General features: G+C 43.3%; 1 protein-coding gene across 1 annotated transcript in view; it reads left to right on the forward strand.

Annotated features, from left to right (window-relative positions):
- The window catches only part of LOC121532515 (ras and Rab interactor 2-like), a 63,739-nt gene extending 49,834 nt beyond the window's left edge, over positions 1 to 13,905 (forward strand). The window contains exons 10-14 of the mRNA XM_045214901.1: positions 8,834 to 8,916; positions 9,338 to 9,563; positions 10,279 to 10,410; positions 11,400 to 11,563; positions 12,391 to 13,905. Coding sequence (XP_045070836.1) covers positions 8,834 to 8,916; positions 9,338 to 9,563; positions 10,279 to 10,410; positions 11,400 to 11,563; positions 12,391 to 12,738 — 953 coding nt within the window. The 3' untranslated portion in view covers positions 12,739 to 13,905. The remainder of the gene's footprint in view (positions 1 to 8,833; positions 8,917 to 9,337; positions 9,564 to 10,278; positions 10,411 to 11,399; positions 11,564 to 12,390) is intronic.
- The last annotated feature ends 4,023 nt before the right edge of the window (positions 13,906 to 17,928 follow it).

A 17,928-nucleotide genomic window follows, 5' to 3' on the forward strand; every position in this document is an offset into this window, starting at 1 on the left:
ATTGTTGGTAATCAAGCCTACTACTGTTGTGTCGTCTGCAAACTTGATGATTGAGTTGGAGGCGTGCTTGGCCACGCAGTCATGGGTGAACAGGGAGTACAGGAGGGGGCTGAGCACACACCCTTGTGGGGCCCCAGTGTTGAGGATCAGCGAAGTGGAGATGTTGTTTCCTACTTTCACCACCTGGGGGCGGCCCGTCAGGAAGTCCAGGACCCAGTTGCACAGGGCGGGGTTCAGACCCAGGGCCTCGAGCTTAATGTTGAGCTTGGAAGGTACTATGGTGTTGAATGCTGAGCTATAGTCAATGAACAGCATTCTTACATAGGTATTCCTCTTGTCCAGATGGGATAGGGCAGTGTGCAGTGTGATGGCGATTGCATCGTCTGTGGATCTATTGGGGCGGAAAGCAAATTGAAGTGGGTCTAGGGTGACAGGTAAGGTAGAGATCCTTGACTAGTCTCTCAAATCACTTCATGATGACAGAGGTGAGTGCTACGGGGCGATAGTCATTTAGTTCAGTTACCTTTGCTTTCTTGGGTACAGGAACAATGTCAGTCAGAGTTAGGATATCCAACCAGTGGAATTATGAATCACCCGCAACCTGCATTCAGAATGACTGCTAGGGTAGGGAATATATAAAATATGCGTTATTATACACAACAATACACCAAAAGCAAAACACAATCATAAAAAACAGACACATTCTTCAGTATAAAGGTACCCTAACAACCGTCTGAAATGCCCTATAGCAGGGCTGCCCAACCCTCTTCCTGGAGAGCTACCGTCCTGTGGATTTTCAGTCCAACCCTAATTTAACACACCTGATTCTACTTATTAGCTGCCCAACAAGACCTTAACTAGTTGAATCAGATACGCTAAATTAGGGTTGGACTGAAAACCTACAGGACAGTAGATCTCCAGGAAGAGGGTTGGGCAGCCCTGCCCTAGAGGCACCAACTTCTCCCATTTTAAAGTGCGTTGTAGATCATTCCACACGCAAGGCGCAAGGAAACCAGAGGCTGATCTACCTAACTCGCTTGACACCAAAGGATTCTCCAGAGTTAACCAACCCTTTGAATGGGTTTGATAACTTGTCATTTGAAATCTTAACAGTCAAATAAAATAAAATCAAACTTTATTTGTCACATGCTACGAATACAACTGGTGAAATGCTTACTTACAAGCCCTTAACCAACAATGCAGTTCAAGAAAGACTTAAGAAAATATTTACAAAATAAACTAAAGTAAAAAATAAAAAGTAACACAATAAAATGACATAACAATAACGAGGCTTTATACAGGTGGTACCGGTACCGAGTCAATGAGCGGGGGTACAGGTTAGTCGAGGTAGTTTGTACATGTAGGTAGGGGTAAAGTGACTATGCATAGATATAGACAGCGGGTAGCAGCAGTGTAAAAACAAATGGAGGGAAGGGGGATGGGGGGGGTCAATGTAAATAGTCTGGGTGGCCAATTTATGAATTGTTCAGCGGTCTTATGGTTTGGGGGTAGAAGCTGTTAAGGACTGTCTTGGTGTGTTTGGACCATGATAGTTAGTTGGTGATGTGGACACCAAGGAACTTTAAACTCTCGACCCGCTCCACTACAGCCCCGTCAATGTTAATGGGGGCCTGTTCGGCCCGCCTTTTCCTGTAGACCACAATCAGCTCCTTTGTCTTGCTCACATTGAGGGAGAGGTTGTTGTCCTGGCACCACACTGCCAGGTCTCTCACCTTCTCCCTATAGGCTGTCTCATTGTTGTCGGTTATCAGGCCTACCACTGTTGTGTCATCAGCAAACTTAATGATGGTGTTGGAGTCGTGTTTGGCCACGCAGTCGTGAGTGAACAGGGAGTACAGGAGGGGACTAAGCACACACCCCTGAGGGGCCCCAGTGTTGAGGATCAGCGTGGCAGACGTGTGTTAAGATAATTTATTAACGAACTATTTCAGTGTCTCTGTGCGTCTCCCAAAAGGTTGTAAGGCTTTTGCCTCAGTGCAATAGCCAGGTCTTTATTCGAGAATTCTGTTATCACAATTTCAGAGTCCATCTTTTATACACACACGTCATACACAAATCCCACCCCTCTTTAGGCGGGTTGTAGTTTTCCACTTGAAAACTGCTCTCCTGACCATCAGGTCACACACACACACACACGCGCGCACACACACACACATACACACACACACACACACACATACTCACACATACATACACACACACATGTTCGTATCATAGTCTCTCTCCTCCCTAAATTGGGAGGCCTCTTTATCTTGGTTTCTCAGTTGTCTGTAGACAGTTCTCCTTGTCCTTTGTTGTCTGGTCTAACTCCTACTCACATTGCTAAATAGTAACACAATGTCATAATCTTTACTGGTCCTACACTCACACATTACCAGGTAGTAGATTCTAACACATCTCACACAGTTTCGGAGTGTGATAATTAGTCACTACTAAGAAAGTACTAATCATACTTAAAACAAGAACATTTCACAACTATATTTAAGGGTGGAACATTTAGTCATTACTTTTAACCTGTATTTTAATTTCTATATCAACGTGTTGTTGCCTTCCCTTACCACCTGGGGGCGGCCTGTCAGGAAGTCCAGGATCCAGTTGCAGAGGGAAGTGTTTAGTCCCAGGGTCCTTAGCTTAGTGATGAGCTTTGTGGGCACTATGGTGTTGAACGCTGAGCTGTAGTCAATGAACAGCATTCTAACATAGGTGTTCCTTTTGTCCAGGTGGGAAAGGGCAGTGTGAAGTGCGATTGAGATTGTGTCATCTGTGGATCTGTTGGTGCGAGATGCGAATTGGAGTGGGTCTAGGGTATCCGGGATGATGCTGTTGATGACCAGCCTTTCAAAGCACTTCATGGCTGCCGATGTGAGTGCTACCAGGCGGTAATCATTTAGGCAGGTTACCTTCACTTCCTTGGGCACAGGGACTATGGTGGTCTGCTTGAAACAGACTTGGTCAGGGAGAGGTTGAAAATGTCAGTGAAGACACTTGCCAGTTGGTCCGCACATGCTTTGAGTACACGTCCTGGTAATATGTCTGGCCCCATGGCTTTGTGAATGTTGACCTCTTTAAAGGTCTTGCTCACATCGGCTACCGAGAGCGTTATCACACAGTTGTCTGGAACAGCTGGTGCTCTCATGCATGCTTCAGTGTTGCTTGCCTCGAAGCAAGCATAAAAGGCATTTAGCTTCTCTGGTAGGCTAGCATCACTGGGCAGCTCGCGGTTGGGTTTCCCTTTGTAGTCCGTAATAGTTTTCAAGCCCTGACACATCCGACGAGCGTCAGAGCCGGTGTAGTAGGATTCAATCTTAATCCTGCATTGACGCTTTGCCTGTTTGATGGTTCGTCTGAGGGCATAGCGGGAATTCTTATAAGCGTCCGGATTAGTGTCCCGCTCCTTGAAAGCGGCAGCTCTAGCCTTTAGCTCGATGCGGATGTTGCCTGTAATCCATGGCTTCTGGTTGGGATATGTACGTACGGTCACTGTGGGGACGACGTCGTCGATGCACTTATTGATGAAGCCGATGACTGAGGTGGTATACTCCTCAATGCCATTGGATGAATCCTGGAACATATTCCAGTCTGTGCTAGCAAAACAGTCCTGTAGCATAGCATCCGCGTCATCTGACCACTTCCGTATTGAGCGAGTCACTGGTACTTCTTGCTTTAGTTTTTTCTTGTAAGCAGGAATCAGGAGGATAGAATTATGGTCAGATTTGCCAAATGGAGGGCGAGGGAGAGCTTTGTATGCATCTCTGTGTGTGGAGTAAAGGTGGTCTAGAGTTTTTTTTCTCCTATGGTTGCACATGTGACATGCTGGTAGAAATTTGGTAAAACGGATTTAAGTTTGCCTGCATTAAAGTCACCGGCCACTAGGAGTTCCGCTTCTGGATGAGCATTTTCTTGTTTGCTTATGGCCTTATACAGATCGTTGAGTGCGGTCTTAGTGCCAGCATCGGTTTGTGGTGGTAAATAGACGGCTACGAATAATATAGATGAGAACTCACTTGGTAGATAGTGTGGTCTACAGCTTATCATAAGGTACTCAGGCGAGCAATACCTCGAGACTTCTTTAATATTAGACATTGCGCACCAGCTGTTATTGACAAATAGACACACACCCCCGCCCCTCGTCTTACCAGACGTAGCTTCTCTGTCCCGCCGATGCTTTGAAAATCCTGCCAGCTCTATATTATCCATGTCGTCGTTCAGCCACGACTCAGTGAAACATAAGATATTACCGTTTTTAATGTCCCATTGGTAGGATATTCTTGATCGTAGATCATCCATTTTGTTTTCCAATGATTGCATGTTGGCCAATAGAATACTCACTAGCCTACGAATTCTCAGAAGGCAGCCCGACCTCCGCCCCCTTTTTCTCCATATTTTCTTCATGCAAATGATGGGGATTTGGACCTGTTCCCGAGAAAGCAGTATATCCTTCGCTTCGGAATCTTTAAAGAAAAAATCTTGTTCCAGTGCGAGGTGAGTAATCGCTGTTCTGATGTCCAGAAGTTATTTTCGGTCTTAAGAGACGGTAGCAGCAACATTATGTACACGATAAGTTAAAAAATAAGTTACAAACAATGCGAAAAAACTAACAAAATAGCACAGTTGGTTAGGAGCCTGTAAAACGGCAGCCATCCCCTCCGGCGCCATTATATATGATGTGTGATGTTAGGTAAGTCGGACGTTTGTGGAACAGGGCTTTGTAAACAAAAAGAGCGTAATGATGTGATTTACGTGACTTCAAAGAGGTCCAGCCAAACTTTTGGTAAAGAATACAGTGATGAGTAATAAAACGGCTGTGAAAGATGGCTGGTTCTATATTGAACCCTTCTTGCCTTCCAAAGAATCCATCTTGCCTTCCAAAGAATCATTTAAAGAACCCTTTCTTCCAAAAACGGTTCTTAGGATGTTAAAGGTTCTAGGTAGAACCCTTTGCCTTACATGGAACCCTTGTCTTCCAAAAAGGGTTATTCTGATCAAACTGGTTCTTAGTAGAACCCTATTCCTCCACAAAGAACCCTTTAGGAACCCTTTTTTGTGGTCCTCTGTAGCTCAGCTGGTAGAGCACGGCGCTTGTAACGCCAAGGTAGTGGGTTCGATCCCCGGGACCACCCATACACAAAAAAAATGTATGCACGCATGACTGTAAGTCGCTTTGGATAAAAGAGTCTGCTAAATGGCATATTATTATTATTATTATTCTAAGAGTGTAGCCCATTGTAAAGGCTTACAGAGGAGGTATAGCAACATAACAAACATTGCGCAACATACAAAGGAGTCAAGGCCAGTCCTGAGAGGAGACAGGAAACCAGCAGGAAGGAAGTGTAGAGGGAAGTGTGTGTATGTTTACTCCATGTGTATGAACTATTAACCAGAGTGTGTTTATCCAGCACTCGAGTCCATGTTAATAATCTCCCTACCTCTCCATGTATTCAGAATCACATTTATTTTATTAGTCGTAGCCAACAGTATAACAATACACATTTTTTACCTTGGTTGACATTGCTTTGCTAAACTGGCTAATTTACATATAAGAATACAGTGCTGTGTAGTCTGTAGGGAGTGGGGAGTTTGCTAAGCTAACCTTACACTACCCCAAACCTCCCTCTTTTTCTCTTTTTCTCTTTCTTTCTTTCTTTCTTTCTTTCTTTCTTTCTTTCTCTCTCTCTCTCTCTGTACTCCCCTCTCTCATTCTCTCTATCTCTCTCAATTCAATTTTACGGGCTTTATTGGCATGGGAAACATATGTTTACATTGCCAAAGCAAGTGAAATGGATAAACAAAAGTGAATTAAACAATAAAAAGAGAACAGTAAATATTACACTCACTCAAGTTCCAAAAGAATAAAGACATTTCAAATGTCACATGTCTATACAGTGTTGTAACGATGTGCAAATAGTTAAAGTACAAAAGGGAAAATAAATAAACATCAATATGGGTTGTATTTACAATGGTGTTTGTTCTTCACTGGTTCCCCTTTTCTTGTGGCAACAGGTCACAAATCTTGCTGCTGTGGTATTTCCCCCTACAGATATGGGAGTTTATCAAAATTGGATTTGTTTTCTAATTCTTTGTTGGTCTGTGTAATCTGAGGGAAATATGTGTCTCTAATATGGTCATACATTTGGCAGGAGGTTAGGAAATGCAGCTCAGTTTCCACCTCATTTTGTGGGCAGTGTGCACATAGCCTGTCTTCTCTTGAGAGCCAGGTCTGCCTATGGCGACCTTCCTCAATAGCAAGGCTATGCTCACTGAGTCTGTACATAGTCAAAGCATTCCTTAATTTTGGGTCAGTCACAGTGGTCAAGTATTCTGCCACTGTGTACTCTCTGTTTAGGGCCACATAGCATTCTAGTTTGCTCAGTTCTTTTGTTAATTCTTTCCAATGTGTCAAGTAATTATCTTTTTGTTTTCTCATGATTTGGTTGGGTCTAATTGTGTTGCTGTTCTGGGGCTCTGTGGGGTCTGTTTGTGTTTGTGAGCAGAGCCCCAGGACCAGCTTGCTTAGGGGACTCTTCTCCAGGTTCATCTCTCTGTAGGTGATGGCTTTGTTATGGAAGGTTTGGGAATCGCTTCCTTTTAGGTGGTTGTAGAATTTAACGACTCTTTTCTGGATTTTGATAATTAGCGTGTATTGGCCTAATTCTGCTCTGCATGCATTATTTGGTGTTTTACGTTGTACACGTAGGATATTTTTGCAGAAATCTGCATGCAGAGTCTCAATTTGGTGTTTGTCCCATTTTGTGAATTATTGGTTGGTGAGCGGACCCCAGACCTCACAATCATAAAGGGCAATGGGTTCTATAACTGATTCAAGTATTTGGTATGTCAAATTCTATGTTCCTTTTGATGGCATAGAAGGCTCTTTTTGCCTTGTCTCTAAGATCGTTCACAGCTTTGTGGAAGTTACCTGTGGTGCTGATGTTTAGGCCGAGGTATGTATAGTTTTTTGTGTGCTCTAGTGCAACGGTGTCTAGATGGAATTTGTATTTGTGGTCCTGGTAACTGGACCTTTTTTGCAACACCATTATTTTTGTCTTACTTAGATTTACTGTCAGGGCCCAGGTCTGACAGAATCTGTGCAGGTGCTGCTGTAGGCCCTCCTTGGTTGGGGACAGAAGCACCAGATCGTCAGCAAACAGTAGACATTTGACTTCAGATTCTAGTAGGGTGAGGCAAGGTGCTGCAGACTGTTCTAGTGCCCTTGCCAATTCGTTGATATATATGTTGAAGAGGGTGGGGCTTAAGCTGCATTCCTGTCTCACCCCACGGCCCTGTGGAAAGAAATGTGTGTGTTTTTTGCCAATTTTAACCGCACACTTGTTGTTTGTGTACATGCATTTTATAATGTTGTATATTTTTCCCCCAACACCACTTTCCATCAATTTGTATAGCAGACCCTCATGCCAAATTGAGTCAAAAGCTTTTTTGAAGTCAACAAAGCATGAGAAGACTTTGCCTTTGTTTCGGTTTGTTTGTTTGTCAATTAGGGTGTGCAGGGTGAATACGTGGTCTGTCGTACGGTAATTTGGTAAAAAGCCAATTTGGCATTTGCTCAGTACATTGTTTTCACTGAGGAGATGTACAAGTCTGCTGTTAACGATAATGCAGAGGATTTTCCCAAGGTTGCTGTTGACGCATATCCCACGGTAGTTATTGGGGTCAAATTTGTCTAAACTTTTGTGGATTGGGGTTATCAGTCCTTGCTTCCAAATATTGGGGAAGATGCCAGAGCTTAGGATGATGTTAAAGAACTCTCTCTCTCTTTCTCTCTCTCCTTTGCTCTCTGTACCTCTCTCTCTCTCTCTGTACCTCTCTCGCTCTCTCTGTACCCCCCTCTCTCTCACTCTCTCGCTCTTTCTCCCTGCTCTGTTTTTCTGGAAAACCCAGCATTAGATTAATTTGGATGAAGGCTTTGCATGATGAAGTGGTGTTCATAAATGCAAATGTATGCAAATGTTATAACATTTAAGGTTATAACAGAAGAATAACCAGTTGTAATAATAGATAAGATAAAAACGACTGTTCAGTACCCAGCTGCCTGCTACGGTTCATGGGCTCTGTCACACTAGTTAATCATCAGCAATGACAAACAGTTATTTGCTTGAAAACAGGCTACACCGCTTCGCTGATACGGATTCTATACTGTTTTAGGTCAGATTAATATATAGAATAGCCTACGTGGTGGATGCAGACGATACTTTGAAACCATGCTATCATTTTATCAAACTGTCTAGTTTGTGGTCAAGGATATTTCCATTATTCTCCCGAGGAGCTTGATGCATTTGATGTTAGTTAGTGTGCAGGTTCAGCTATGGTTATGGCTGTGTTATGTTTTAGGGCAAGGCAGTGGAAGTAACTCTTTACAGTTATATACCTGGTTACGCACCATTGTACAATAAAATGCTTTTTTATGGTCAAACTGCATCTGGGTCAATTGAGGCTTTGCATGGTTTTGGATGGTATTTATTTTACTGCATGACGTTTTACAACATTTAAGTTTACCGTTTTATTGCGGAAAAGCATATGCAGTTGCATGAGATTTATCCTTTTAAAAGTTTGTGACGCTGTTATGTAATGGAGAGTTTTACCTTGTCCTCCTCATTGTGTGAAACATTGATTGAACTCCAAAAAGGAAAGGAAAGCCCTGCAAACAGAAGTGTGTCTAGATCCAGTTTAGATTGATTAAACTCAATTAGATGCACTCATAAACAATTGACTACACAATATGGGCTAATGGGTGCACTTTATAAGCCAGTGTGGGGAAGCAGTCACTAACTCCCAATGTGTGTGTTTTTGTGTCTAGACACTGTCCTGGAGAAGGCCATGCACAAATGTGTGTTGAAACCGCTGAAGGGCGTAGTGGAGGTGGCCCTGCACGACTTCCAGGTGCGCTTTGTCTTCCATTGCAGTATCTGTTAATATCATAATTGATTCTGAAAGTTAGCAGAACGTTAGTCAAAGAGCTAATGTCTTTTAACAGGATATATTTAATATGCGGTGTTTATACTAAGGAGAATCCTGAACTTTATGTTATCATAACCACAGGTCTGAGAGGCTTTTCCCCTTCTAGTAATTACATTTCTATGTTATAAATATAATAAATAGAAGGAACAATGATCATAGAAATATAATTAATAGATGCCAATCATGATGATGATTCATAACTTTGTTTGTCTAGTAATTCTATATCTATAATCATAACCTTGACCTTCCTCTCTGTACTCTCCAATTTAAGCATTGGGGCTTTGTCCCTTCTAATAACTCAATTTCTATGCTCCTAACCTTCTCCTCTTTCCTCTCCTCCTAGGTGAGCAGTGGAGGCTGGCAGCAGCTGAGGGAGAACCTGGCCCTGGCTAAGACACGGAGGCCCCAGGACCTGGGTGTGGACGGGGCCGTGCCCCCTGACCCCATAGCCATCGAGAAGATCCGCCACAAGTTCCAAAACATGAGGAAGATGTACTCCCCGGATAAGAAGGTGTCGCTGCTGCTCCGAGTGTGTAAACTCATTTACACCATCATGCAGGATAACTCTGGTAGGTGGGATTGGGGGGAGGATGTGTCTATACCTGTACATATTTGTCTATACCTGTACATGATTGTGTATAACACAAGGTTGGGATCAATTCCATTTCATTTCAGTAAATTCAGGAAGTAAACTAAAAAGCAATTCTTCTGTTTGATATTTTTTTGTAAAAAAAAAAAAATTCTATAGACCCCCAACCCTGTTTTATCTGCATGCTTCTGAGTGTGTGTTTTCATCTGACCACACCCTTCCTATACCTCACCTTGCCTTTCCCCTCTGTGTGGGTATGTGTAACTCTCTCTCAGGGAGTATGTACGGGGAGGATGACTTCCTGCCCATGCTGGCCTACGTCCTGGCCCTTTGTGACATGCCTTTCTCCCTTTCTCTCTCTCTCTCTCTCTCTCTCTCTCTCTTTCTCTCTTTCTTTCTCTCTCTCTCTTTCTTTCTCTCTCTCTCTCTCTCTCTTTCTCTCTCGCTCTCTCTCTCTCACTCTCTCCTTTCTCTCTTTCTCTTTCTCGCTCTCCCCTCTCTTCTCTTTCTCCTCTCCTCTCTCTCTCTCTCTCTCTCTCTCTCTCTCTCTTTCTCTCTACCCTCTCTCTCTCTCTACCCTCTCTCTCCACTCTCTCTCTCTCTCTCTCTCTTCTCTCTCGCTCTCTTTCTCTCTCTCTCTCTCTCTCTCTCTCTCTCTCTCTCTCTCTCTCTCTCTCTCTCTCTCTCTCTCTCAGGGAGGATGTACGGAGCAGATGACTTCCTACCGATGCTGACCTATGTCCTGGCCCAGTGTGACATGCCTCAGCTGGACACTGAGATCCTCTACATGATGGAGCTGCTGGACCCCTCACTGCTGCATGGAGAGGGTAGGTCTACCATCACATAATGACACTGGATTCAATACCACAGTATACAGTTTACCTGGACTGATTATAGAAGAGAGGAGGTCTACCTGATCTATCTCTACCTTTATCTATCAGAATGAGTCAAGCTCATGTTGTGTCATGCTGTAAAGAGACCCAGTGAACATGCCGTCTTGCAAGGTTTTGGGGTGACAGATCTCACCTTCACGCAAGTACAGAAGGCAGTGTCTGGACTGACAATAGGTCTGCCTGAACCAATCATAGTCCAACTTCAGGAACTTGGGTCAGGATAACACAATCTGGTCAGTTTTCTATCAAGTCCTCCTGTGTGTCCGTATCACAAACCAAAGTAAAAACACAGCCCTAACTCACTCTAACTCACAGTCAAATTAGATCTAGACAGGTCTATAATAAATTAAATCTAGAATCTTGGTACACTCTACCTAACATCATTGTTTTCTGCAATAAACAGACATTTTATCTTGAAATCAAGTTCATAACCATGAATATGTGTTAGTTGAAGTCATGCAGGGCAACTACAGGTCAAGTTTAAGCCCAGATTGGAAGGCAGGCTTGGTAGGAAACAAGTTTGTTCCACAGGAAGACGATGTGACTTAAATGGATTGGAATGTTCATAAGGTGTGGGTGGGTTCCCTTGGAAAAGGTATTGTCCCAAAGGTATTGTCCCGCTAGTGAGGGGCTTCCTGATGATTATCTTGCCAGGGCACTTCCTCTAATCTAGGTTATGTGTTTGTGTCCTGTTCTCAGTCCCACACAGACTGTAGGAGTGCAATGCAATATACTCACTTATACACCAGAATGTATTCTTCACCAACATACAAACCATATGCATCATTTTCCACTTCGTATGGCCTCGTTGAACCATTAACACGTCCACAGTCAAACCACAGCATGCCCATATAATATTTATCTTCCTGGTTCTCCTCCTTCCCTGCCTGCTCTCTCCTTCTCCCCATCCCTCCCTCTCCCAGGTGGCTACTACCTGACCAGTGCGTACGGGGCCATGGCTCTCATCAAGAACTTCCAGGAGGAACAGGCAGCCAGGGTTCTCAGCTCCGAGGCCAGAGACACCCTGCACCAGTGGCACCGCCGACGCACCGCCCAGCGCATGGCACCCTCCGTGGATGACTTCCAGGTATCGCCCTGACCCCCATCTGACCCCCATCTGACCCCCAGGCAGTGAGTTTGAAAGAACACCCCCCTAAAACGCCTCCCACGAGACCGGGGGACTGGATCTGCATGGCTCCAGTGTGAAGTTTCCCTTAAGTACAGATCTAGGATCAGTTTTCTTTCCCCCAATCCCAACCTTAACCATTAGTTGGGGGAAATGCAAAACTGACCCAAGATCAGCATCAAGGGGCAACTTCACTCTACACCAATCTGCATGAGAAGCACTGGTGCTGACATGCCGAGACTATCCCTCTATATCCGGATCTGTATAAAAAAATTATCTTGAGCTATGAAGACACTTTTGCAAGAAAAATATGTGGTTTATTTTCGGGTTAGGGGTAATCTAGGAGGGAGTGATATTGAGAAGGAAGCTGATAGGTAGATGAGATAGGACTATTCTAATGCATGTGATTGTGCACTAATGAAGCATTGTCTTGGTTTTCTCTGTTAGCCCTGAAATGGCTGTATCCTCCTGTAAATGCCATAATAAGGATAGAGGCTATAGAGCCGTATCAGAGCTACTTCACCTTTCTCCCTGTGTGTCTTCACAGAACCCAAACTTCATTCCTGTGTATTTGTGTCTTAGTTCTGTTCCTGCATGTGCACCTGCATATAACTGATATCCGTGTCACGTTCTCTCTCTCTCCCTTTTTGTCATTTTCTCGGTGTACTTCTGTCTCCATCTATGTGTTTTTGCATGTGTATATTTTGTATCTGTTTTGTATGTTTGCATATATGTATTTTTGTATCAATGATACCTGTATCACGTTCCTTGTACCTCTTCTCCTTCAGAACTACCTGCGAGTCGCCTTACAAGAAGTCAACAGCGGCTGCACAGCCAAAACCCTCCTAGTCCACCCGTACTCCACCACCGAAGAAGTATGCTCGCTCTGCGCCTACAAGTTCAAAGTTCATGACCCCGAGAACCACGACCTCTTTCTCATTACTGAGGCAACCAGTCAGCAGCTTGCCCCGGACACACACCCCCAGCGAATCAAAGCAGAGATACACAGCCGCCCGAACTCGCAGCCCTTCCATTTTGTCTACCGCAGAGTGCCCAACCTTAACCTGTGTATACCAGCTATCCCAGCTAACCAGCACAATGGCAACTGCCTACTGCCTAGCCAACTGGATGAATGAAACTTTATTGAAACTTAAATTAAACTTTATTGATCCCTAGAGGGGACATTGGATTTGACACCAGCGTACAAACACATACAGGGACAATTCAGACTCAGAGCACATAGACCTGAGAGAGCACCGTTGGCTGGTGGAACAAGTACAATACCTGAATGGTGAGACTGAGGATGTCCTAATATGGACACCGCGCACATATCCATAGAATGATAGTGAATGGCGTACATGGAAAAAATGCACTGTATGTTTAAACTATAGGGTCATAGTCTGATGTTGATTCTACACTAGTCTGTAGTAGAAGAGAGGTTTAGCATTAGCTGAGCTCTGTTGCTGACATCTTGTGTGTTGTGAAGGGATCCAAGACTACTCAATGGAAAAGTAGTTCCTATTCTTCTAAAAGGAAACACAAAGAGGAAGCAGGTGTGGAGAGAAGTGTCTGGTGTCTGCATGCATTTCACTCTCTTTTTAGGGATACGGCACGTGAGCGTCAGGAGTTGGTTGGTCAAGAAACACCCTTGTACAGGCTCTTTTGTGAGGTCATCGGACCAGGAAGTTCTCTTACATCACATCCTGACTGTCTGTTTTCGTTACAAGGACAAATGGACATGCATGCTCCTCTTGCAGAAGTCAGTGTATCTGACTGTCTTCTTCTAACACTGGGACCTGGTTAGAGAACGCAGAGCTTCTGCTCCTTTCCAGTGCTTGACTTGGTCAGGAGCTCAACGGAGCTGAGTACCAGTACCTCAAATGTTCTGCTGCTTGAGCTCCTGTTCCTCTTATAGAATATTAGCTCAACAGTATTGTGGAGCTTCTGCACCTGAATTTTAACAGTACCGGCACCCAAAATCAAGTCAAGCGCTGCTCCTTTCTGTCTATGTCAACACATAGAATGGGATGACCTGACTGTGTGATCTCACAGTTGTCTTTTACATTACTTCTGGTGCTCGATTCAATCTGTATCGCCGAAATTCAGCGGCAGGTTGATGTTTATTGTCATAAATCTTGCTGAATCTTGCTGGATGCAGCACTGGGTGATTTCTGCCAGATGGGACAGCTGCAAAGCCAAGATTGTCTATATCGTAAAAATCCATGTAAACAAAATGTAGCTTTTTGGTCTTCATTTAAGGTTAGGGTTAGGCATTCGGGTTAGCAGTGTGTTTAAGGTTAGAGTTAAGGTTAGGGTTTGGTTTCAAATCAGATTTTTATGACTTTGTGGCTGTGCCAGCTAGTGACCACACTGCAGAGCTGCCTCCAGGGCAAGTTTCATGACAATAAATGCCCATTTCTGATTGAGCCGACAAATGCAGTTTACCTTGAATGTAGTCTCCATAAACGTGGGAACATTGCCTTTAAATTTAAATTGTGCTATAACTCTGAACTTCAGCGATATGGATTGAATCGAGCCACCCCACTGGGCACAAACTGGTGGAATCAATGTTGTTTCCACATCATTTCAATTAAATTACGTTGAAACAACATGGATTAGACATTGACTTGACGTCTGTGCCCAGTGGGCCTGGTGTAATGTGTGAAGAAGCTAAACAGATGATATGTGACGGTTGGCTGGACTTTCATGTGGATTTGGCGACCCCTATAAGATCATGGAAGAATGACTTGCAGCAGTGTGGACATCATATCAACTTGCATACTCTTGAGTCTACAAACTAACTGCCATTTGCAATGCCATTATATTCAAATAAAAGAGAAACCCGCACTCTACTCTTCCTCGTATTACTTATTTTAAAATATTACGCTTTAATACGAGCAAGAGCAATGTGCAGGTTTCTCATTTCTTTGAGGTTATCATATTCCCACGCATATGCAATCAGATAACGCAGATGTGCGAGTGCTTTTTTTAAACGCAATTATATCAAATGATATAAGTGAATATATTTTGTATTATTATTTTGCTGCAATTGCTGGTCAACTGTAGACAATGTAAAAGTGTAGATTGTGTTTTTATAGGAAAATCAAATCAACTCCTGAGTGGCGCAGTGGTCTAAGGCACTGCATCGCAGTGCTAACTGTGCCACTAGAGATCCTGGTTCGAATCCAGGCTCTGTCGCAGCCGGCCGCGACCGGGAGACTCATGGGCGGCGCACAATTGGCCCAGCGTCGTCCAGGGTAGGGGAGGGAATGGCCGGCAGGGATGTAGCTCAGTTGATAGAGCATGGCGTTTGCAATGCCAGGGTTGTGGGTTCGATTCCCACGGGGGGCCAGTATAAAAAAATATGTATTCACTAACTGTAAGTCGCTCTGGATAAGAGCGTCTGCTAAATGACTGTAATGTAAATGTAAATGTATTTGGATTGAAAATGTAACCAGTGTGTTCCTGAGATCATTTCCCCCTCATGCCGTTCAATTCTATGCCAGTAAGTTAAACCAATAAATATTTTGGAGACAGAATCTGAATTGACTCAACTAAACTTTTGTCTAGATCAACTGCCTCAGCAAATGGAAATGACTATAGTCAAAGTTGTTCTAGAAAGTTTATTGGTTGACGATAATATAATATGTTTGTATCTGTTATCTATAGGGGTCACTGGCTGTTTTCTTATAAGCTATTGAGAAGAAACTACAATCTAAACTCATTTCCCCTTGAGGATTAATAAAGTACAATCTCATCTCAGTCAGTATTAGTGTGTATTACTGAGAGAGTTTGGTGATCTCTAAAAAGAGAACCATCATCAGTTTTATTGAGATAAGTATTGTACAGTCAGTTGATATAATGGTAATCATTAGGTTACAACATAACTATTTCTAACAATTTCACTACTGCACATACTGAAATTCTCCTCACACACTTTGTAATCGCTAACACCTGTATGATTTTTCCATCACTGTTTTGCTGTATTCAAATTTGACAAGTAGAAACTGATATGTAGTATGTTCGGTTAATATGATGGCACTTAATGCAATGCTTAAAACACTACTGCTAAACCAACCAAACTGTATTTTTTATCTTGTATATGTTCTGGGGGATTTTAATTTATTTTTGAATTGGGATGTAAATGCAAAGAAAGTTGATGAAATGAGGGGGGTAAAATATGGGAGATGGTTTTGGGTGTCCTCTCCCAAATGCCCTGTAGTCTTTTGCACACATTAAAACTCAATTGCCCTATTATGGTGTTCTTTAGTTGACCATAGTGACCATTTTTTTGTCATATTGGACTAAAGTGGGAATGAATATACTTTATGAATGAGGAATTAAGAAGATTAGCCTACATTTGGAGACATTTTCACCTCTCCTACCAAGACCCCCCATTCTCTCCTGCCTTCTTCAACCCCTACATTTTCGATTGAATTTCCACTTTCAGGGAAATAAGATTCATTTTCTAATGTTACTCTACAAACAGTTACTGTCGTTTTTCTTTTAATAAAAACACCACAATGTAATTAATTTTATCAGTTTTATTTGTAGATTACATTTAGCAAATCACAAATGTGAAACATTAAATGCAGAAATTAGTATTTGTGTAAATATATTCATGATATAAACAAGAGTCCTTAAAGCTAGATCGGACACAGTATTATCCTCCTCGGTGCATGAATTAATCTCTTCTCCTCTCCTTTCTTGTGCATGTTTTCGATCTGGTGTTATTTGCCATAAGCATGTGGTGGCCAACACTTCAACTGTCTCTTGACTTTAGACTTGAGCCTTTTTAGACTACAATGCGTGATTAATGTGATAGCCCGGCAAACTCTATCGCATGTGATCCATATAAAAGCCCTCTCGCAGGAGTCCATCGAAATCTTTGGGGCTGATGACGGTGGGGATGTGTTGGCATTCCAACTCCTCATGGATCTCCTCAGTGCTATATCGAGGGATCTCTGGTCTGAGTAAATGGCCGGTCAGCGCACTGACGTCCAAGTTTATAGCACATCATTCAATCGTATCTCGATGTAAATGGATGCAAGGTGGGCGTTTCTTCCCTGTGAGAAGGACCACAGTCATCCCGGCATGAGGTCATAGGCGCGGGAAGTAGGGGTGCTGAGGGTGTTGCAGCACCCCCTGACAAATCAGAATCTTTTTTTTAAATAAACAACAACAAAAAATCACAAAAGTCACTGGGCCTTTACTAGTCCTGTATTAGTGGACTGATATAGCCATCTGAAGCAAACCCAACATTTTCATTCACATTGATGAGTGATAACTAACCATGGATTGATTATTCAACATTGCTTATATCGCTCACCCATAATCAAATCAAATCAAATGTTATTGGTCACATACACGTGTTTAGCAGATGTTATTGCGGGTGTAGCGAAATGCTTGTGTTTCTAGCTCCGACAGTGCAGTAATATCTAACAAGTAATATGTAACAATTTCACAACATATACCCAATACACACAAATCTAAGTAAAGCAATGGAATTAAGAATATATAAATATATGGACGAGCAATGTCAGAGCGGCATAGGCTAAGATACAGTAGAATAGTATAGAATACAGTATATACATATGAGATGAGTAATGCAAGATATGTAAACATTATTGTTACATTGTTACATTTATTAAAGTGGCCAGTGATTTCTAATCTACGTATATAGGCAGCAGCCTCTAATGTGCTAGTGAAGGCTATTTAACAGTCTGATGGCCTTGAGATGTTTTTCAGTCTCTCTGTCCCAGCTTTGATGCACCTGTACTGACCTCGCCTTCTGGATGATAGCGGGGTGAACAGGCAGTGGCTCGGGTGGTTGTTGTCTTTGATTATCTTTTTGGCCTTCCTATGACATCGGGTGCTGTAGGTTTCCTGGAGGGCTGGTAGTTTGCCCCCGGTGATGCGTTGGGCAGACCGCACCACCCTCTGGAGAGCCCTGCGGTTGCGGGCGGTGCAGTTGCCGTACCAGGCGGTGGTACAGCCCGACAGGACGCTCTCAATTTTGCATCTGTGAAGTTTGTGAGGGCTTTAGATGCCACGCCAAATTTCTTCAGCCTCCTGAGGTTGAAGAGGCGCTGTTGCGCCTTCTTCACCACACAGTCTGTGTGGGTGGACCATTTCAGTTTGTCAGTGATGTGTACGCCGAGGAACTGGAAGCTTTCCACCTTCTCCACTGCGGTCCCATCGATGTTTCTTGAAGTCCACGATCATCTCCTTTGTTTTGTTGATGTTGAGTGAGAGGTTATTTTCCTGGCACCACACTCCCAGAGCCCTCACTTCCTCCCTGTAGGCTGTCTCGTCATTGTTGGTAA

The sequence above is a fragment of the Coregonus clupeaformis genome, unplaced genomic scaffold (assembly GCF_020615455.1).
Source record: "Coregonus clupeaformis isolate EN_2021a unplaced genomic scaffold, ASM2061545v1 scaf0331, whole genome shotgun sequence".
Classification (NCBI taxonomy): domain Eukaryota; kingdom Metazoa; phylum Chordata; class Actinopteri; order Salmoniformes; family Salmonidae; genus Coregonus; species Coregonus clupeaformis.